Source organism: Nycticebus coucang, chromosome 2 (genome assembly GCF_027406575.1).
Source record: "Nycticebus coucang isolate mNycCou1 chromosome 2, mNycCou1.pri, whole genome shotgun sequence".
NCBI classification, from domain to species: Eukaryota; Metazoa; Chordata; class Mammalia; order Primates; family Lorisidae; genus Nycticebus; species Nycticebus coucang.
In genome coordinates this window covers 116944945-116968035 of record NC_069781.1, presented here as the reverse complement: position 1 = coordinate 116968035, position 23091 = coordinate 116944945, and the positions used below count along the sequence as shown (strand labels likewise).

General features: G+C 46.9%; 1 protein-coding gene across 3 annotated transcripts in view; it reads left to right on the top strand.

The window, feature by feature from the left end:
- The window catches only part of CSNK1G2 (casein kinase 1 gamma 2), a 34479-nt gene extending 27117 nt beyond the window's left edge, over positions 1–7362 (top strand). For 2 of the 3 annotated variants that reach the window (XM_053581175.1, XM_053581184.1), the window contains exons 3-11: positions 4342–4382; positions 4486–4782; positions 4930–5164; positions 5234–5319; positions 5490–5574; positions 5652–5800; positions 5902–5985; positions 6057–6163; positions 6282–7362. In XM_053581175.1, coding sequence (XP_053437150.1) covers positions 4342–4382; positions 4486–4782; positions 4930–5164; positions 5234–5319; positions 5490–5574; positions 5652–5800; positions 5902–5985; positions 6057–6163; positions 6282–6336 — 1139 coding nt within the window. In that variant the 3' untranslated portion in view covers positions 6337–7362. The remainder of the gene's footprint in view (positions 1–4341; positions 4383–4485; positions 4783–4929; positions 5165–5233; positions 5320–5489; positions 5575–5651; positions 5801–5901; positions 5986–6056; positions 6164–6281) is intronic. The other variant, XM_053581195.1, reaches the window with a different exon arrangement.
- Positions 7363–23091: the final 15729 nt, after the last annotated feature.

The following is a 23091-nucleotide window of genomic DNA, read 5'->3' as shown; positions in this document are numbered from 1 at the left end:
CTGGGCTTAGGCAATTCTCTTGCTTCAGTCTCCCGAGTAGCTGGGACCACAGATACCCACCACAACACCTGGCTATTTTTTTTGTTGCAGTTTGGCCGGGGCCCAGGTTCAAACCCACCACTCTCCATATATGGCTGGCACCCTACCCACTGAGCCACAGGCACCACCCCCTTGTCTTTTTTTTTTTTTTTAATGCTGTATTTAGGCATGGTTTTCTTTGTGTTTATCCTACTCAGGATTCATTGAGGTTCTTGGATGTGTACATTAATGCTTTTTCATTAAATTTGGCAAAATTTTAGCTGCTATTTTGTCAAATATTTTTTCTCCTTCAAACTTACTTTCATTATTACATGTTTGATGGGAGTGTTTGATTCTGCCCGAGGTCCCTTGAGGTCTTTTCATTTTCTTTCATCTTGTATTCTCTCTCTGCTTTGGTCTGGATACTTCTGTTGTCTGCTCTAAGTTCAGCCTTTTTTTCTCACAGTGTCTAGTATATTAAGTTTACCCAGTGAATTTTTCATTTCCAAGATGGTATTTGCCAGTTCCATTTGCATTCTTTGTTGAGACTTCCCATCTCCTCATTCATTTTAGCCATTTTTTCCTTTAAATCCTTGAACATGTTCATAATGTTAATAGGTGTTTGTCTTAGTTTGTGTTGTGCTGCTGTAACAGAACACCACACTGGCTCAGTAGCATAGTGGTTACGGTGCCAGCCACATAAACTGAGGCTGATGGGTTCAAACCCAGCCCAGCCCAGCCCAGCTAAGCAATAATTACAACTGCAACAGAAAAATAGCTGGGCGTTGTGGCAGGTGCCTGTAGTCCCAGCTACTTGGGAGACTGAGGCAAGAGAATTGCTTAAGCCCAAGAGTTGGAGGTTGCTATGAGCTGTGACACCACAGCACTCTACTGAGGGTGACATATTGAGACTCTGTCTCAAAAAATAAACAGAATACCACACTGAGAAATTCTACCACTCGGTAGAATGCCATGGTGTCAAAGTTCACAGCAACCTAAAACTCTTGGGCCTGCCCAGTAGCTGGGACTACAGGTGCCCACTACAACGCCCAGCCATTTTTAGAAGCAAGGTCTCACTCTTGTTCAGGCTGGTCTAGAACCCATGAGCTCAGGCAATCTACCCACCTTGGCCTCCCAGAGTGGTAGGATTACAGGCATGAGGCACCATACCCAGCCTAAATTCACCCTTTTATTAGAAGCCCATTCCTGTAGTAATAAACCCAAACCCATGATGATTGCATTAATCCGTTTATGAGGGCCATGCCCTCTTGACCCAAGTCTCCCGGCACTGTGGAATTGAGGACCAAGTTTGTAACATGTGAACTTTAGGGGAAACATTCAAGTCAGAGAACTGTTTTAAATGCCAGTGCTTGTGACAACATTGACTTTTTTTTCTTTTTTTTTCTTTGAGACAGAGTCTCAAGCTGTCGCCGTGGCATCACAGCTCACAGCAACCTCAAACTCTTGGGCTTAAGCGATTCTCTTGCCTCAGCCTCCCAAGTAGCTGGGACTATAGGTACCCACCACAACACCTCGTTTTTTTTTTTTTATTGTTGTTGAGTTTGTCATCGTTGTTTAGCTGGCCCTGCCAGCCTCCATATATGCGGCGGGCGCCGTAATTACTGTGCTATGGGCGCCAAGCCAACACTGACTTTTTATACGCTCGTTACAGGTCAAATTTTCTTCCTTTTTCATATGTCTAGTAAAGTTCTACTGTATGTTGGATATTGTGGATGCTACATATTAAGTGTGGAGAGCTGATGGCTCACACCTGTATTCCCAGCTACTTAGGAGGCTGAGGCAGGACAATCCATTGAGCCCAGGAGTTCAAGGCAGCCGTGAGCTGTGACTGTGCTGCTATACTCCACTCTGGGCAATAGAGTGAGATCCTGTCTCTTAAAAAAAAAGAAAATCTGGGGCGGCGCCTGTGGCTCAAGGAGTAGGGGGCCAGTCCCATATGCCAGAGGTGGCGGGTTCAAACCCAGCCCCGGCCAAAAACCACAAAAAAAAAAAAAAGAAAATCTAAGTGTGGATCATGCTATCTTCCAGAGTTGAGTGTTGCAGTTTGTTCCAGTGGCTCATTCTGATTCTGTCAGGGATTGGTTCTCAGCTCTTTGGGGGCAGGTCAGAGAGTGTGAATATTGTTCCAGAGCTAGAGGAGCCCTTTCCCCAAAGTGTGTGACTTTCTGGGTTCTCAGCTGGATTTAAGGGAGTTCAGGGAGGTCTCCAAGCTCTGAGCAGCTAGGACTCCAGTGTCTTCTGTCCTGTGGGCCTATCGGAATCTTCTTTCAGCTGATAGTCCAGCCTTGAAGATTCTGCTGCCTGCACAACTGGAACTGTGCGTGGAGGCCTTTGTGAGGCTTTGAGAACCCAGAGCACCTGACCACTCCCCATAAAAGAAAACATTGAATAGCCAGGCGCAGTGGCTCATGCCTGTAATCCTAGCACTGTGAGAGGCCAAGGCAGGTGGATTGCCTGAGCTCACAGGTTCAAGACCAGCCTGAACCACAGCAAGACCTCATCTCTAAAAATAGCCAAGTGTTATAGCTGGTGCCTGTAGTCCCAGCAACTTGGGAGGCTGAGCCAAGAGGATCACATGAGCCCAAGAGTTTGAGGTTACTGTGACGCCAGGACACTCTACCAGGGGCAACAAAATGAGACTCTGTCTCAAAGAAAAGGAAAGGGAAAACATTGATTAGCTAGATGTCTCCAAAGTCTAAAAGGTCTGTTCATAGAGGCTAAGAACATGAACAGGAAAACCACAGACAGGGAAAGAGATTTGCAGTGTAGCACTTTGACAAACCACTGATGTCTGGGATATGTAAAAGAACCACAGCTCGATGGTAAGACGACATCCAGTTAAAAGTAGGCAGAGATTAGAACAGACACAGCACAGAGGAATGGCTGGAGCACACAGGCAGAGGCTCACTCAGCCTCACCAGCCTCAGTGGACAGCAGCTCAGCCCTCAGCAAGTCACTCCATGCCTTTCAGAACATACAGGCATCTCTGCCACAGAAGACAACAGCTGCCCACAGGAAGCCTTGCCTGGTAGTGTTGTTGCAGCTCTGCAGTCATACGCTAGGGATGGAGGGTAACAGAGTCCTGTCTCCCTGCTGGAAGGCTGCTCTGCAGAAGATAAAAACAAACCAGGGATGTACAGTGACACAGATGACATGTGTCACACCTGGCAAGAGGGGCCACACATGTGGGAACACACCAGGCCACCCCATGTAGGGGCTGCTGCTTGAGTGGTAAAGGTGTAAGCAGGCAGGAATCTGCTGTGGTGGTGGTGGTGGTGAGTGTGCACATACATGCTGACTCAGTCTGGCTCTCAATAGCAGCATGCATCTGCCAAAACTCATCAGACAGTGCTCTTGAGATGCAGGCATCCCCTGTGTAAATTTCACCTCCAAATGGAAAAGGAAGGACTGTGTAAACATTGAACTGAACCTGCAGGAGAAAATATTGAGGGGGAAGCTTGCTGGTGTCTAAAAGTTGGAGATGCCTCTGTAAATGAGACGGATTAAAGGGTGTTGGACCAACATAGCCTCAGTGGGGAGCACAGTCCTTTCTGTTTTTCTGTGTTTAAAACTCTGAGAACAAAACAGTAGAGGAAGACACAGAGGCAGACCTATTCTTTGTCCAAACTCAGGAACCAGCCCAGAGGGGCCCCTCTTGTCCTGGGAGCTGTCATCTGGAGTCCTGCAGACTGTAAGCACAGCCCAGGCAGGCAGTGCTATAGACACAGTGAAGCCAGAGGGCCCTGTCTGCAGCTAGGCTGACCCTTGAGGGGTACTGAGCCACCACGGTGGGGTCATAGCAGCCTTGACTAAGCTGTCTTCCAAGAACTTGTCCCCTCAGGCCTCTGTAAGCATTAGGGACTGACCACCTCCTTCCTCTCAGACTAATGGGAGAAACTAACGGAGAAAAGCTGTCCTTGGTGGTTATGAAACTCCTGCTTTTTGCATTTTTGTGGATTGAGGCTTGGACATCCTGCGTAGGCAAGGAGGTCTGTTTGTCTTCTAGCCCATGTGGGCTCCAGGGTCCTGCAGACTGTGCTGGGGCTCAGGGGATCCTCAAGCTAAGGGGGTGGGGGTCCCAGCTTGGGATCAGAACCTCAAGCTTGAGCACAGGAGAGATGCATCTGGGAGGGTAGGGGCATGCTGAGATCCAAGGCTTCTTAACCAGAGATGGATATGGGGATGAACTCATAGGATGGGATGTTAGGTAGGGGGGATATCCGGCAGGCCCCCCAGAAGGTATCCTTCTGGGGATGGCTAAGGCTAAGACCCTGCCGACCTTATGTCCCTCTATCCCCACAGGGAAGAATCTCTACACAAATGAATACGTGGCTATCAAACTGGTGAGTAGGTCGTCCCTCCCCTTCCCAGCCAGCAGCCACACTATGGGTTTGGGACTCTAGTGAGGTGGGGGTGACGTGGGCTCCTGTCCCCCCCCACCCTCAGGAGCCGATCAAGTCTCGGGCCCCACAGCTGCACTTGGAGTACCGGTTCTACAAGCAGCTCAGCTCCGCAGGTATGGCTGGGCCCTGGGGCGGCTGTCGTGGGGGCGGCCTGGGCTGTCCCTGCACCAGTGTGTCTGTGCTCCCTGCAGAGGGCGTCCCTCAGGTCTACTACTTTGGCCCATGCGGGAAGTACAACGCCATGGTGCTGGAGCTGCTGGGGCCCAGCCTGGAGGACCTGTTCGACCTGTGCGACCGCACCTTCACACTCAAGACGGTGCTCATGATCGCCATCCAGCTGGTGGGCGCGGGGAGAGGTGGGGTCGGGCCGGGAAGGACTGCAGGAGAGGTGGGCTGGGCCTGCATGGAGGAGGGGGCTGCTGCGGGGGGCTGGCAGGAAGGGGCTAGGTTCCGAGCCTTGGGGACACTAAGGCCGAGTCACCCATAGATCACGCGCATGGAGTACGTGCACACCAAGAGCCTCATCTACCGGGATGTGAAGCCTGAGAACTTTCTGGTGGGGCGCCCGGGGACCAAGCGGCAGCACGCCATCCACATCATTGACTTTGGGCTGGCGAAGGAGTACATTGACCCCGAGACCAAGAAGCACATCCCGTACCGCGAGCACAAGAGCCTGACAGGCACAGCGCGCTACATGAGCATCAACACACACCTGGGCAAAGGTGAGCGCCTGAGGGGCTGTGTGTGGTGGGGGGGGCCGAGCAGACGCTGAGCCTCCTGTCCCTGTGCAGAGCAGAGCCGCCGCGATGACCTGGAGGCCCTGGGGCACATGTTCATGTACTTCCTGCGTGGCAGCCTGCCTTGGCAGGGGCTCAAGGTATGTGCAGGGAGGGGCTGGGGGCTGGGGATAGGGCTTAACATGGGCACAGAGTGGATGGGCAGGTGGTGCGTGGCAGGCTGGGTGGGAGCTCAAGGTGGGGGTGTGGGGGCAGGGCTGGCAGCACAGGGTGGCAGGAGCACAGGCAGACTTCAGCTCCTCATCTATAGGCTGACACGCTCAAGGAGCGGTACCAGAAAATTGGGGACACCAAGCGGGCTACGCCCATCGAGGTGCTCTGCGAGAACTTCCCAGGTAAGGGGCCCCTGCGCTTGCCACCCCACCCCCGCAACCCCTGCCCTCGCCGAGGCCCGCTGGCGCTCTCTCCGCAGAGGAGATGGCCACGTACCTGCGCTACGTGCGGCGCCTAGACTTTTTCGAGAAGCCAGACTATGACTACCTGCGGAAGCTCTTTACTGACCTCTTTGACCGCAGTGGCTTTGTGTTCGACTATGAGTACGACTGGGCTGGCAAGCCCCTGGTAAGTGTAGGGCTGGGCCAGGAAGCCCTGCTAGAGGTGGAGGAGTCTGGCTTCTCAGGCCCATCCCAACAGTCTCTCCTGATCACCCCTCTCCACTGTAGCCAACTCCCATCGGCACCGTCCACACTGACCTGCCCTCCCAGCCTCAGCTTCGGGACAAAGCCCAGCTGCACAACAAAAACCAGGTGAGGACCGGCAGGGACCCCAAACCAGGGAGGGCTGTGGACGTCAGCATGACTCCCCTAACTCCTACTAGGCGCTGAACTCTACCAATGGGGAGCTGAACGCCGACGACCCCACAGCTGGTCACTCCAATGCCCCCATCACTGCACCTGCAGAGGTGGAGGTGACTGATGACACCAAGTAAGGCTCTTGGGCAGCAGCTGGTGGGTGGGCTGTCCTGTGCCCTGAGTGTGGGGGTAAGGGGCCTGAGGCCACCCCATGACCACCTCTTCCGACCCTGGGCCTTCTTTCTCCCCAGATGCTGCTGTTTCTTCAAGAGGAGAAAGAGAAAATCGCTGCAGCGGCACAAGTGACCCCTGGGCAAATGCAGTGCTGTGAATCTGGGTATAGCCCCTTAGGGCTAGAGCTTGTCCATGAGGCCCTCAGGGCCTACCCACAGTGGCCCACGGCCAGCTTCTGGCCCAATGCTGGGTCTCAGACTGCAGGGGCTGCCAGGGCCTGGATCGGCCCACTGGCCCCCACCCCCAGGACATGGGGTCACTTATTTCATGTAAGACTTTGGCCGAAATTTCTACACCTGTGTCTAGTCCTCCCCTCCAAGAGCATTAACTATTTAAAACAAGGAAAAAAGGAAAAAAACAGAGGCCCACCCCGCCCCCTCCCCTTGCCCACCCATTTCTTTGCTGAAGTGAGTAGTGTGATCCCGGAGGACCCACCCCCTCCAGCCACCCCCATTGTCGTCATAAAGTCCAGCTTGTCTCCCTCGATCCAAAGGCTGTTTTCTCGAGGGGAGGGCAGGCCTGGCCTGGCCTAGGAGGGGTGCTTCAGGCTGTGTTGCCTCCACCCACCTGGGAGGGGGCACAGGCACTGCTGCCACAGGTGAGATGACCCCTGGGCCACCCCAAAACCAAAGGGGTAGGCAGGGCTGGGGCCATGCCGAAGCCAACCCCAACCAAATGCTGCACCAAAGCTTGGGCTGGCTCAGCGCTGGCGGGGTCCTGCCAGGTGGGGTAGGCTGGCTATGTCCCCTGATCTTGTGCATAGGTGCCAGGCCCTGCTGAGTCAGGACTGTGGGCAGTGGCTTCTCTCTTTGTGCTCCACCACCTGGCAAAGGAGCGGGAGACAAAATGCCTTAAAGCCCCCAGAAACCTGTGGGGTGTGGGGGCAGCCACAGGACGTGGCAGGGTTGTCCCCAGTGGGGTCCCTGAGGCTGCCAGGGCAGAGCAGAGTAGCTGGGGGCCATGCCTGGGGCGGTGGCTGTGTGAGTCTAGTTCTTGCTTTACAAAGTGTACAGAAATGGCATTTACGTTTCTCTGATGCTCCCTTGAAGCCATAGAATTTAGGGGCTTTTTTAAAAAAATAAAAGAAAATGAAACCAATCCTGATTCTGGTGTCTGGTCTATTCCAGGAGACAGGGCCAAGGATGGGCAATAGCTCAAGCTGTCATCCTCTGTTGGAGGATTGGTGGGGAGGGTGTGGACACAGCAGGGTTAAGGGAGAAAAGGACCCAGCTGAACAAGGGTATGGCTGCAGTTGGGTGTGGAGCAAGAGAAGCCAATGACCTTTCAGAGATGCAGAGAGGTCACTTGCATGCCCCTGGGGGTGACAGGTACCTTATTTGTGCAAGTGCGTCTGAGAAACTCAGTGGCACTGCCCCCAGAAGGGTTTGTCTTGGCTGTATCTCACAGCACAAGCCAGGAAACCCAATGTCTCCGTTAATGGAGCAGAGATGAAAAAATATCTCTTTAGGGCCAAGAGGGCAATGGTGAAAATCAGCCATAATTCCTGAAAATAATGAAATAGGAATTCCAGGTGGCTAAAGTCAAGGACAGCTTCCTACCACCCTTCTCTGGTGTTTTCTCTCCCCAAAACACAGGAGGGAAGAACAAGTCCACTGCACATACCCACACTCCAAAGTGAGAAGGAGAAATCCCCAAATACCATTGTGGGGTCTTAGTTACCTGCCCACTCAGACTCCTGTAAGGCTTAGAGGGGAGGTAGGCAGGATGCTGGGGGCTGCAGCACAGGATTCCACACCTGTCCACAGAGGACAGCTTCCCTCAGCAAAGTTACCATGAGGCCAAAGAAGACAGCCAGGTTTGTTCCAAGAAGCATCTGAACACAATAAAACCATATTGAAATAGGTCATAAAGTAAGGACAGGACTGGCACAGTGGCTCAGAGTCCCAGCTGCACAGGAGGCTGAGGGCAGGAGGATCACTTGACCCAGGAAATCAAGGGTACCATAAGCTATCATGACGCTATTGTATTGCATCCTGGCTGACAGAGCAAGATCCTGTCTCAAGTAAAAAACAACAAAATAAGGCCAGGCATGGTGGTCCTGCCTATAATCCTGTCACTTCAGGAGGCCAAGGCAGGTGGATTGCCTGAGCTCAGGAGTTTGAGACCAGCTTGAGAAAGAATGAGACCCAGTGTCTACTAAATAGAAAAAATAGCCTGGTGTGGTGGTGGGCACCTAGCTACTCAGGAGGCTGAGACAGGAGGATCACCTGAACCCAAGAGTTTGAGGTTGGGGTTGAGTTTGAGGTTGCTGTGAGCTAAAGCTGACACCACACTTCTTGAGACAAGAGTCTCACTCTTCCCAGGGTGACAGAGTGAGACACTGTCTCAAAAAAAAAAAAAGGATAGGAATGGACACAACTGAAAACCAGCTGATTGAATTCAAGAAGTACACAAGAAAAAGAAAAAACTGTTGAGTTGTAAGGTGACTGAGACTACCATGGAGGCTTGAAAAGGCATCGAAGGCTGGAAAACAACCAAGAGAATGAAAAGACAGAACATCGGGCAGCTCCGATGGCTCAAAGGGGTAGGGTGCCGGCCCCAAATACCAGAGGTGGCGGGTTCAAACCCAGCCCCAGCCAAAAACTACAAAAAAAAAAGAAAAGAAGAACATCAAATAAAACTATCAAGCAATGGCAGAAATGGAAGACAGGCCAATAAGGAATACTATTAGATACTGATTTAAGAGTGTTAGCAGAACAGCTGGGCGAGGTGGCTCATATCCATAAATCCTAGAACTGTGGGAGGCTGAGGCAGGTGGGTTGCCTGAGCCAGAGCGAGACCACGTTTCTAAAAATGTTAACCGGGCTCAGCGCTAGTAGCACAGTGGTTACGTCGCCAGCCACATGCACCAAGGCTGGCAGGTTCAAACCCAGCATAGGCCAGCTAAACAACAAGGACAAATGCAACAAAAAAGCCGAGCCTTGTGACAGGCACCTGTAGTCCCAGCTACTTGGGAGGCTGAGGCAAGAGAATCGCTTAAGCCCAAGATTTTTTTTTTATTATTAAATCATAGCTGTGTACATTAATGTGATCATGGGGCACCATACAATGGTTTTTATAGACCGTTTGACACATTTTCATCACACTGGTTAACATAGCCTTTCTGGCATTTTCTTAGTTATTGTGTTAAGACATTTACATTCTACATTTACTAAGTTTCACATATACCCTTGTAAGATGCACCGCAGGTGTAATCCCACCAATCACCCTCCCTCCGCCCATCCCCCCTCCCTCCCCTCCCTTTCCCCCTTGCCCCTATTCTTGGGTTATAACTGGGTTATAGCTTTCATGTGAAAGCCATAGATAAGTTTCCTAGTAGGGCTGAGTACATTGGATACTTTTTCTTCCATTCTTGAGATACTTTACTAAGAAGACTATGTTCCAGCTCCATCCATGTAAACATGAAAGAGGTAAAGTCTCCATCTTTCTTTAAGGCTGCATAATATTTCATGGTGGAGAAGTCTAAGTTTGACATGCAAGAACTCAGGGAGTGGTGGACCCATCTACTCTTTCTGGAGCTTTGCTGGATGGCAAATGGGTGTAGAAATGTACAACAAAAAATGGGAGGCCAGGGTACCACTGTGACATATTATGACAAAGTAAAAATAATGCAACTAACTATAAGGTTGAAATGAACAAAGGAATATGGAGTGAGTCCATTGTGTGTGTGGAGTGAGTAGCTTGGTGTGACATTCACCCATTGTATCCGTTTAGCAGACTAGGGTGGTTGAGTAAACAAATTGAGTACTATTTGCATCATTATAAAATATTATAAATCAAGGGTGGCGCCTGTGGCTCAGTGAGTGGTGCCAGCCCCATATACCGAGGGTGGCAGGTTCAAACTGGGCCCCGACCAAATCACAACAAAAAGTAGCCAGGGTGGCGCCTGTGGTTCAAAGGGGTAGGGCGCTGGCCATATGCTGGAGATGGTGGGTTCAAACCCAGCCCCAGCCAAAAAAAAAAAAAAAAAAACTGGGGTGCATCTGTGGCTCAAAGGGGTGGGGCGCCGGCCCCATATGCTGGAGGTAGCAGGTTCAATCCCAGCTCCGGCCAAAAACTGCAAAAAAAAACCCAACCAAACAAAAAAAAAGAAAAGATAATTGGTGGGCGCCTGTAGTCCCAGCTACTCGGGAGGCTGAGGCAAGAGAATTACCTAAGCCCAGGAGTTGGAAGTTGCTGTGAGCTGTGTGTCGCCATGGCACTCTACCAAGGGTGATAAAGTGAGATTCTGTCTCTACCAAAAAAAGAAAAAAAAAATATATATATATATATATAAAATCAAGAATAGAAGGAAGGTTAGAATAAGCCCTATGATGTTAGATCAGAGCCAGAGGTATCAGTTCAAACTATAGCTTTTAAGATAAACAGATGAATAAATGCAGAAATAAAAATGTGTGCAGGTGGCTCGGTGCCCATGGCTCACTGGTTATGGCGCCGGCCACATACACGGGGGCTGGTGGGTTAGAACCCAGCCCAGGCCTGCTAAACAACAATGACAACTACAACAACAACAAAAAAGAAAAATAGCTGGGCATTGCGGCAGGCGCTTATAGTCCCAGCTACTTGGGAGGCTGAGACAAAAGAATCACACACAGTAAGTTATTTAATTGTATGGTTTTCATTATATGTATCCAAACTTATTGGATCTGTAGATAGATGATTTCATCATGGGGAAATTTTCCAGCTATTACCTCTTCAAACATTTCTTCTGTCCCATTCTCTCTGTCTCTTCCCCAGAATTCCAGTTACCTCTGTGTAGGACCATTTTACATTATCTCAAAGGTCTCTGATACTCTGTTCTGGTGTTTGTTGTTTTTTTCTTTCTGTTTATTTTCTTTCTGCTTCAGTTTGGATAATTTCTTTTGTCCTGTCTTTGAATGTACTAGTTTTCTTTTCTGGTGTGTTTTGTCTGTTCTTCAGCCATCCAAAAAGTTCTTTTCAGATATATTTTATATTTTAAAAGACCGTGTGTGTGTTTCATCTCTCTGTCACTATTTCCCTTTGGAGTTCCTATTTCCTTACTGAAATTCTCCATTTTTTCACTCTTCTGCCCCTATATATATATTTTTTTATATAGACAAGAGTCTCACTTTCTTGCCCTTGGTAGAGTGTGCTGTGGCATCACAGCTCACAGCAACTTCCAGCTCTTGGGCTTAGCCAACTGTCTTGCCTCAGCCTCCCAAGTAGCTGGAACTACAGGTGCCCACCACAACACCCGGCTATTTTTGTTGTTGTTGTTAGTTTGGCTGGGGCCAGGTTTGAACCCACCACCCTCAGTATATGGGGCTGGTGCCCTAATCACTGGGTCACAGGCGCCACCCAGTCCTATATTCTTTAACACTAAGGTTTCCAGTCTCCAGGCTGTGGACTGATTGGTACTGGTCGATGGCCTGTTAGGAACCAGGTCACACAGCAGGAGGTGAGCAAAACTTCATTTGTATTTACAGCCACTCCTTATCACTCACATCACTACCTGAGCTTTGCTCCCTGTCAGATAAGTGATGACATTAGATTCTCACAGAAGTACGAACCTTACCATGAACTGTGCAAGTGAGCGGTCTAGATTGTGTGCTCCCTATGAGCATCTAATGGCTGATGATCTGAAGTAGAGCTGAGGACATAAGCAATACACTTCAGGTATCACTGTCTTTCATCACCCCCAAATGGGACTATCTAGTTGCAGGAAAAGAAGCTCAGGGCTCCCACTAATTCTTCATTATGATGATTTTAGAATTTTTTTTTTTTTTGTAGAGACAGAGTCTCACTTTATGGCCCTCGGTAGAATGTCGTGGCCTCACACAGCTCACAGCAACCTCCAATTCCTGGGCTTAAGCGATTCTCTTGCCTCAGCCTCCCGAGTAGCTGGGACTACAGGCGCCCGCCACAACGCCCGGCTATTTTTTGGTTGCAGTTTGGCCGGGGCCGGGTTTGAACCCGCCACCCTCGGTATATGGGGCCGGCGCCTTACCGACTGAGCCACAGGCGCTGCCCGAGTTTTAGAATTTTTAAAAAAAATTTTTTTGTAAAGAATTTGTTATTATATGTTACAATGTAATAATAATAGAAACAAAGTGCACAATAAAGGTAATGTGCTTGAATCATCCCCAAACCATCTCTTCCTCCCTGGTAGTCAAATTATCTTCATGAAACCGTCTCTAGTGCCAAACGGGTGGATGACTGCTACTTTAACAGATTTGTAACAGTGATTCAAAAATTCTTGACAACTAATTTCAACACCTGTTCTTCAGTGGGTGTGCTTCTATTGGCTAGTTTCTTTCTTTCTTTTTTTTTATTCTGAGACACAGTCTTACTCTGTCACCCTGGTTAAAGTGGTGTGGCATCACAGCTCACAGCAACCTTAAACTCTTGGGCTCAAGTGATTCTCTTTCCCCAGACTCCCAAGTAGCTGGATCTATAGGCACCTGCCACAACACCTGGCTATTTTTTAGAGACAGTCTTGCTCTTGCTCAGGCTGGTCTCAAACTCTGGAACTCAAACAATCTACTCTCCTTGGCTTCCCAGAGGTGTTGGATTAGTAAAAGTACTTCTTTTTTTTTTTTTTGTAGAGACAGAGTCTCACTGTACCGCCCTCAGGTAGAGTGCCGTGGCGTCACACGGCTCACAGCAACCTCTAACTCTTGGGCTTACGGGATTCTCTTGCCTCAGCTTCCCGAGCAGCTGGGACTATAGGCGTCCGCCACAACGCCCAGCTATTTTTTTGTTGCAGTTTGGCAGGGGCTGGGTTTGAACCCGCCACCCTCAGTATATGGGGCCGGCGCCCTACTCACTGAGCCACAGGCGCTGCCCTTAGTAAAAGTACTTCTTAATTTAAAAACATTTGGGGATTGTTTTATCTTCTCATAATTCATTTCTGGTTTAATTCAATTCTACTCTAGCCAGAGAACACATGCTTCATAACTCTGAATTCTTCTTCTTCTTTTTTTTTTTCCACAGAGTCTCACTTTCCCACCCTTGGTGGAGTGCTGTGGTGTCATAGCTCACAGCAACCTCACTCTTGGACTCAAGAGATTCTTTTGGCTCAGCCTCCTGAGTAGCTGGGACTACAGGTGTCCACCACAATGCCTGGCTATATTAAGAGACAAAGTCTCATTCTGGCTCAGGTTGGTCTCAAACCTATGAGCTAAAGCAATCCACCTGCCTCAGTTTCCCAGAGTGCTAGGATTACAGGTGTGAGCCACTGTGCCTGGCCTCTAAATTATTCTTCTTAAGAATTGCATTATGGGGCGGCGCCTGTGGCTCAGTTGGTAGGGCGCCGGCCCCATATACCGAGGGTGGCGGGTTCAAACCCAGCCCCGGCCAAACTGCAACCAAAAAATAGCCGGGCGTTGTGGCGGGCGCCTGTGGTCCCAGCTACTCGGGAGGCTGAGGCAAGAGAATCGCTTAAGCCCAGGAGTTGGAGGTTGCTGTGAGCTGTGTGAGGCCACGGCACTCTACCGAGGGCCATAAAGTGAGACTCTGTCTCTACAAAAAAAAAAAAAAAGAATTGCATTATGGGGCAGCACCTATGGCTCAGTGAGTAGGGTGCCGGCCCCACATATGAAGGGTGGCGGGTTCAAACCCGGCCCTGGCCAAACTGCAACAAAAAAAAGAGCCGGTTGTTGTGGTAGGTGCCTGTAGTCCCAGCTACTCGGGAGGCTGAGGCAAGAGAATCACCTAAGCGCAAGAGCTGGAGGTTGCTGTGAGCTGTGACGCCATGGTACTCTACTGAGGGTGACAACGTGAGACTCTGTCTCTAACAAAAAAAAAAAAAAAAAGCGCCTGTAGTCCCAGCTGCTCGGGAGGCTGAGGCAAGAGAATCATGTAAGCCCAGGAGCTGGAGGTTGCTGTGAGCCGTGTGACGCCACGGCACTCTACTGAGGGCAGTAAAGTGAGACTCTGTCTCTACAAAAAAAAGAATTGCATTATGGAGCTTGATCAGCCCTCTCACCATGTGATGCCTTATGCCACCTCAGGACTCTGCAAAGAGTCTTCACTAGCAAGAAGGCTCTCACCATATGTGCTCCTCTACCTTGGACTTCTCAGCCTGCATAACTACTCATGTTTGCAGTTGGAATTGCAACCCAAGATGCTGTAGGTCGAAGTGGTAACCAGTGTGAACAGAACTTTTTTCACAACGGATTGCCCTCTCTCATATGAAAATAAGAAGTTGGGGAGGGAGGAGCAAGATGGCAGCCGAGTAACAGCTTCTTTGTAACTGGGCACAGTGAGACTGGGGAGAGAAGACTCCAGGCATCTCTGGCTGGTGGAATCTGCCCAGAAACATCCTTTTGGGGACATAGGGAGTCAGCAAGAGAATTCTGGACCCCATGAGGAGGACAAAAGCAGTGGAGAACTGGACTCATCAAAACCTTAGTCCAGAGACATGATAACTTAAAGAGCAAGAAGTGGTGAAAGAAAAATTAGGGCAAGGAAACAGATAAAAGAAAACACTTATGAGGAAGAATCAGTAGAAAAATCCTGGCAACATGAAAACCAGTCCAGAGCAACCCTTCCAAGGGACTGTGAGTAGCTAGTACAGAGGATTCCACCTATAAGGAAATGTTAGAAATGACAGAAAGGGAATTTAGAATACAGATGATGAAAACAATTAAGGAAATGATGGAAACACTGAAAGAAACTGCTGATAAAGTGGAAAATGACCAAAAGGAAATCCAAAAGAGAATCAAATGAGATGAACGATATGAAGAATATAGAAAGGATAATAGCAGAGCTGAAAGAACTGAAGCAGTCAATTAGGGAACTTAAAGATGCAATAGAAAGTATCAACAACAGGCTTGGTGCCTGTGGCTCAAATGGCTAAGGCGCCAGCCACATACACCTGAGCTGGCAGGTTCGAATCCAGCCTGGGCCCGCCAAACAACACTGACAGTTGCAACCAAAAAATAGCCGGGCATTGTGGTGGGCACCTGTAGTCCCAGCTACTTGGGAGGCAGAGGCAGGAGAATTGCTTGAGCCCAGGAGCTGGAGGTTGCTGTGAGTTGTGATGCCATGGCACTCTACCCAGGGGTACAGCTTGAGGCTATACCTCAAAAAAAAAAAAAAGAATAAAAAAGAAAGTATCAACAACAGATTAGACCATGCAGAAGAAAAAATCTCAGAGGTAGAGGACAAAGCTCTTGAGATAACTCAGATAGATAAAGAGGCAGAAAAGAGAGAGAAAGCAGAACGTTCACTGACAGAAGTATGGGACTTTATGAAGAGTTCAAACATATGAGTTATAAGTATCCCAAAAGGGAAAGAAGAATGCCCCAGGGGAATGGAAGCCATACTAGAGAATATTATAAGTGAAAATTTCCCAAATATCACCAAAGATTCTGACACACTCCTTTCAGAGGGATATCAAACCCCAGGTCACCTCAACTCTAACTGAGCTTCTCCAAGACACATTGTGATGAACCTGTCTAAAGTCAAGACAAACGAAAAGATTCTTCAAGCTGCTGGGAGTAAGCGCCAGTTGACCTACGGGGCAAATCCATCAGGGTGACTGCAGACTTCTCTAATGAAACTTTTCAAGCCAGAAGACAATGGTCATCTACCTTTAATCTACTTAAACAGAACAATTTCCAGCCCAGAATTCTATCTCCTGCTAAGCTAAGCTTTAAAATTGACAGAGAAATCAAATCATTTACTGATATACAAACATTGAGGAAATTTGCCACAATAAAACCAGCTCTACAGGAAATACTTCAACCTGTTCTACACACTGACCATCACAATGGATCAACAGCAAAGTAAGAACTCAGAAATTAAAGGATAGAACCTAAATTCCACAATGATGCAAAAGATAAAACTAAGCAATGGACTCTCACAAAATCAGATGAATAGAACACTACCACACTTATCAATTATCTCAATAAATGTTAATGGCTTGAATTCCCCACTGAAGAGGCATAGATTGGCTAATTGGATTAAAAAACACAAGCCATCTATTTGCTGTCTGCAGGAAACACACCTAGCTTCAAAAGACAAATTAAAGCTCCGAGTTAAGGGTTGGAAAACAATTTTTCAGGCAAATGGAATTCAGAAGAAAAGAGGAGTTGCAATCTTATTTTCAGATCCATGTGAATTTAAAACTAAGTCAAAAAAGACAAAGATGGTCATTTTATATTGGTCAAGGGAAAAATACAACAAGAAGACCTTTCAATTCTAAATATTTATGCACCCAATTTAAATGCTCCCAGATTCTTGAAAAAGACCTTACTCAGTCTGAGCAATATGATATCCTATAACATCATAATAACATAATAACATAATAAACTTTAACACTCCTCTTACAGAGCTGGACAGATCCTCTAAACAGAAATTAAACAAAGATATAACGGACTTAAATGAGACCCTAGAACAACTGTGCTTGATAGACGCATATAGAACTCTCCATCCCAAAGATAAAGAATACATTCTTCTCATCGGCCCTTGGAACATTCTCCAAAATTGATCATATCCTAGGCCACAAAATAAACTTCAACATAATCAAAAGAATTGAAATTTTACCTTGTATCTTCTCAGACCACAAGGCACTAAAAGTGGAACCAACTCCAACAAAAACCTTCAACCCCACACAAAGGCATGGAAATTAAACAGCCTTCTGTTGAATGACAGTTGGGTGCAGGAAGAAATGAAAAAGGAAATCATTAACTTCCTTGCATAACAACAATGAAGACACAAGCTACCCAAACCTGTGGGATACTGCAAAAGCAGTTCTGAGAGGAAAATTTATCGCTTTAGATGCCTACATTAAAAAAACAGAAAGAGAGTGCATCAACAAACTCAGAAGCCATCTTATGGAATTGGAAAAAGAAGAACAATCTAAGCCTAAACCCAGCAGAAGAAAAGAAATATCCAAAATTAAATCATAGCCGGGCGTTGTGGCGGGCGCCTGTAGTCCCAGCTGCTCGGGAGGCTGAGGCAGAGAATCGCATAAGCCCAAGAGCTGGAGGTTGCTGTGAGTCCTGTGATGTCATGGCACTCTACCGAGGGTGGTAAAGTGAGACTCTGTCTCTACAAAAAAAAAAAAAATTAAATTAAATTAGAGATCAATGAAATTGAAAACAAAAGAATCGGGGCGGCGCCTGTGGCTCAGTCGGTAAGGCGCCGGCTCCATATAATGAGGGTGACGGGTTCAAACCCGGCCCCGGCCAAACTGCAACCAAAAAATAGCCAGGCGTTGTGGCGGGCGCCTGTAGTTCCAGCTACTTGGGAGGCTGAGGCAAGAGAATCGCTTAAGCCCAGGAGTTGGAGGTTGCTGTGAGCTGTGTGATGCCACGGCACTCTACCGAGGGCCATAAAGTAAGACTCTGTCTCTACAAAAAAAAAAAAAAAAAAAAAAAAAATCAGGAAAACAAAAGAATCATTCAGAAAAGTAATGAAACAAGGAGTTGGTTTTTTGAAAAATAAATAAAATAGATAAACCTTTAGCCAGACTAACTAGAAATATAAAAGTAAAATCTCTAGTAAACTCAATCAGAAACGATAAAGGGGAAATAACAACTGATGCCACAGAGATACAAGAAACTCTATGCCCAGAAATTTGACAATGTGAAGGAAATCAATATTTGGAATCACATTCTCTCCCCAGACTTAGCCAGGAAGAAATAGAGCTCCTGAACAGACCAATTTCAAGCACTGAGATTAAAGAAACAATAAAAAAATCTTCCAACAAAAAAATGCCCTAGTCTGGATGGCTTCATACCAGAATTCTATCAAACCTTCAAGGAAGAGCTTAGTCCTGTACTGCAGAAATTATTCCAAAAAATTGAAGAGGAAGGAATCTTCTCCCAACACATTCTACAAAGCAAACATCACTGATACCAAAACCAGGAAAAGACTCAGCTAAAAAGGAGAATTTCAGACCAATTTCACTAATGAATATAGATGTAAAAATTCTCAACAAAGTCCTAGCCAATAGATTACAGCTTATCATCATGATCAAGTAGGTTTCATCCCAGGGATGCAAGGCTGGTTTAACATACGCAAGTCCATAAATGTTATCCTCTGTATTAACAGAAACAAAAACAAAGACCATATTATCCTCTCAATAGATGCAGAAAAAGCATTCGATAAAATCTAGCATCCTGGGGCAGCACCTGTGGCTCAGCAAGCAGGGCATGGGCCCCATATACCGAGGGTGGCGGGTTCAAACCCAGCCCCGGCCAAACTGCAACAAAAAAATAGCTGGGTGTTGTGGCGGGCGCCCGTAGTCCCAGCAACTCGGGAGGCTGAGGCAGGAGAATCACCTAAGCCCAGGAGTTGGAGGTTGCTGTGAACTGTGTGATGCCACGGCACTCTACCGAGGGCGATAAAGTGAAACTCTGTCTCTACAAAAAAAAAAATCCAGCATCCTTTTCTAATTAGAACACTGAAGAGTATAGGCATACATAGCACATTTCTTAAACTGATCAAAACTATCTATGACAAACCCACAGCTAATATTTTACTGAATGGAGTAAAACTGAAAGCTTTTCCTCTTAGAACTGGAACCAGACAAGGTTGTCCTCTGTCACTGTTACTATTCAACACAGTGCTAGAAGTTCTAGCCAATACAATTAGGCAAGACAAGGAAATAAATGGCATCCAAATGGGAGCAGAGGAGGTCAAACTCTCCCTGTTTGCTGATGATATGATCTTATACTTAGAGAACCCCAAAGACTCAACCACAAGACTCTTGGAAGTCATCAAAAAATACAGTAATGTCTCAGGATATAAAATCAACGTCCACAAATCAGTAGCCTTTGTATACACCAGTAACAGTCAAGATGAGAGGCTAATTAAGGACACAACTCCCTTCACCTCTAACAAAAGAGATGAAGAACCTCTATAAAGAAAAAGAATCCTAAGAAAGGAAATAGCAGAGGATATTAACAAATGAAAGAACATACTATGCTCATGGCTGGGAAGAATCAACATTGTTAAAAAGTCTATACTTCCAGGCGGCGCCTGTGGCTCAGTGAGTAGGGCGCCGGCCCCATATGCCGAGGGTGGTGGGTTCAAGCCCAGCCCCGGCCAAACTGCAACAAAAACAACAAAAAAATAGCCGGGTGTTGTGGCGGGTGCCTGTAGTCCCAGCTGCTCGGGAGGCTGAGGCAAGAGAATCATGTAAGCCCAAGAGCTGGAGGTGCTGTGAGCCATGTGACGCCACGGCACTCTACCAAGGGCAGTGAAGTGAGACTCTGCCTCTACAAAAAAAAAAAAGTCTATACTTCCCAAAGCAATCTACCAATTCAATGCCATCCCTATTAAAATACTAACATTGTACTTTCAAGACTTGGAAAAAATGATTTTGTGTTTTGTATGGAACCAGGAAAAAAACCGTATTTCCAAGGCAGTTCTTAGTAGTAAAAACAAAGCTGGGGGCATCACCATACCAGATTTTAGGCTGTACTACAAAGCCATAGTGGTCAAGACAGCATGGTTCTGGCACAAAAATAGAGACATAGAAATTTGGAATCAAATAGAAAACCAGGAAATGAAACTAACATCTTACAACCACCTAATCTTCGATAAACCAAACAAGAACATACCTTGGGGGAAAGACTCCCTATTCAATAAATGGTGCTGGGAGAAATGGATATCCACACGTAAAAGATTGAAACTGGACCCACACCTTTGTCCACTCACAAAAATTGATTCAAGGTGGATAAAGGACTTAAAACACTGGAAGATATTGGCCTGGGGAAAGACTTCATGAAGAAGACTGCCATGGCAATTGCAACAACAACAAAAAGAAACAAATGAGACTTAATTAAACTGAAAAGCTTCTGTACAGCTAAGGAGACAACAACCAAAGCAAATAGACAACCTACACAATGGGAAAGGATATTTGCATATTTTGAATCAGACAAAAGCTTGATGACTAGGATCTATAGAGAACTTAATTTAATCCACATGAAAAAAGCCAACAATCCCATACATCAATGGGCAAGAGACATGAATAGAACCTTCTCTAAAGAAGACAGACGAATGGCTAACAAACATATGAAAAAATGTTCATCATCCCTATCTATTAGAGAAATGCAAATCAAAACCACCCTGAGATACCATCTAACTCCAGTGAGAATGGCCCACATCACAAAATCTCAAAACTGCAGATGCTGGCATGGATGTGGAGAGAAGGGAACACTTTTACACTGCTGGTGGGACTGCAAACTAATACAACCTTTCTGGAAGGAAGTATGGAGAAACCTCAAAGCACTCAAGCTAGACCTCCCATTTGATCCTGCAATCCCATTACTGGCCATCTACCCAGAAGGAAAAAAAATCCTTTTATCATAAGGACACTTACCCTAGACCAGCAGTTCTCAACCTGTGCGTCACGACCCCTTTGTAACAATGAAAATACATTGCGGCATTAGGAAGGTTGAGAACCAGTGCACTAGACTGTTAATTGCAGTTCAATTTATAATCGCCAAAATGTAGAAACAGCCTAAATGCTCACCAACCCAGGAATGAATTAACAAGCTGTGGTATATATACACCATGGAATACTATTCATTAAGAAAATGGAGACTTTACAACCTTTGTATTAACCTGTATGGAAGTGGAAGACATTATTCTTAGTAAAGCATCACAAGAATGGAGAAGCATGAATCCTATGTATTCAATTTTGATATGAGGGCAATTAATGACAATTAATGACACAGTGGGAGTGGGGGAATAGGAGAGCAGAGAGAGAAAGAAGGAGGAAGGGGTGAGGGAAAGGAAGAGCAGAGAGAGGGAAGGAGGGAGGCAGTCGGCCTTGGTGTGTGCCACACTTTGGGGGGGCAAGACACGATTGTAAGAGGGACTTTACCTAAGAAACGCAATCAGTGTAATCTGGTTTCTTGTACCCTCAATGAATCCCCAACAATAAAAAAAAAAAAAAGGATTGCATTATGGTATTTGTCTTTTTTTTTAATTGTCATTGTCTTTTTTTGTAATTATATTTTTTATTATTTATTTATTTATTCATGTTATTTATTTATTTATTTTTTGAGACAGAGTCTCTATGTCGTCCTCAGTAGAGTACGGTGGTATCACAGCTCACAGCAAACCTCAAACTCTTGGGCTTAAGTGATTCTTTTTTTTTTTTTTTTTTTTTGAGACAGAGCCTCAAGCTGTTACCCTGGGTAGAGTGCCATGGCATCACAGGTCACCGCAACCTCAAACTCCTGGGCTCAAGCAATTCTCCTGCCTCTGCCTCCCAAGTAGCTGGGAGTACTGGCGCCCGCCACAATGCCAGGCTATGTTTTGGTTGTAGCTGTCATTGTTGTTTGGCAGGCCTGGGCTGGATTCGAACCTGCCAACTCCAACGTATGTGGCTGGCACCCTAGCCGCTGAGCTATGAGCGCCAAGCCTTATTTTATTATTTAAAAAATAATTTTAGCTACACAGTCTCACTCTGTCACCCAGACCGAATGCAGTAGCAAAAATCAGCTCACTGCAGTCTCAAACTCCTGCCTGAAGTAATCATCCCACGGCAGCCTCCTACATAGCACTTCAGGTGCTCATCTCCCTTCCTGGCTAGTAATCATTTCTTTTGCACTTTAAAATAACATGTATTCTGCAGTTGTTGGATGTAGTGTTTTATATATGTCATTTTCGTCAAATTTGTTTGTGTTGTTCAAATCTGACAGACTTCTTCATATTTTAATTAGAACATTTAAATCTGGGCAGCGCCTGTGGCTCAGTGGGCAGAGCACTGGCTCCATATACCAAGGGTGGCAGGTTTGAACCCGGCCCTGGCCAAACTGCAGCAAAAAAATAGCCGGGTGTTGTGGTGGGCGCCTGTAGTTCCAGCTACATGGTAGGCTGAGGCAAGAGAATCGCTTAAGCCCAGGAGCTGGAGGTTGCTGTGAGCTGTGTGACACCACGGCACTCTACCGAGGGCCATAAACGCTGTCGCTACAAAAAAAAAAAAAAAAAAAACATTTAAATCTGTTTACATTTGGTGTAATTATATTTAACTCTGTCTTATGTTTTTTGGGGTTTTGTTGCTGTTGTTGTTGTTTGAGACAGAGTGTCACTATGTTGCCCTCAGTAGACTGCCATGGCTTCACAGCTCACAGCAACCTCAAACTTTTGGGCTCAAGCGATTCTCTTGCCTAAGCCTTCCAAGTAGCTGGGACTACAGGTGCCGGTCACAATGCCTGGCTATTTTTTGTTGTAGTTGTCATTGCTGTTTGGCAGGCCTGGGCCGGGTTCTAACCCTCCAGCCCCTATGTATGTGGCTGGCACCCTAGCTGCTGAGCTACAGGTGCCTAGTTTTATGGGTTTTGTTCATTTGTTTTGAGACAGTCTCTCACTCTATCGCCCTGGGTAGAGTGCCGTGGCATCAAGGTTCACAGAACCTCCAACTGTGGGGCTCAAGCAATCCTTTTGCCTCAGCCTCCCAAGTAGCTGGGACTACAGGTGTCCGCCACAACACCCAGCTATTTTTTTCTATTTTTTCTATTAGAGATAGGGTCTTGCTCTTGCTCAGGCTGGTCTTGAACTCCTGAGCTCAAGCATTCCACCCACCTCAGCCTTCCAGAGTGCTAGGGTTACAGGTGTGAGCCACTTGTCTGGCCCTTTACTCTTTTTTTTTGATCAACATAATTTAAGTGTGCCACAGAAGTTTAACTATAGGTTCAAGTGTGCTGTGAGGTAAAAAAAGGTTGAGAAACACCGAGCTAGAGCAACAGCAGCTCACTGTGATCCTATCAAGGCTTTGTGAGGCTTGTCTTTTTGAGTTTTGTCCTTGCCATCGTACTCTCGGCACAAGGCCCTTCTGGTGTCTTACTGGCAGCCCAGGGTGTTTAGCAAGGCCACCCC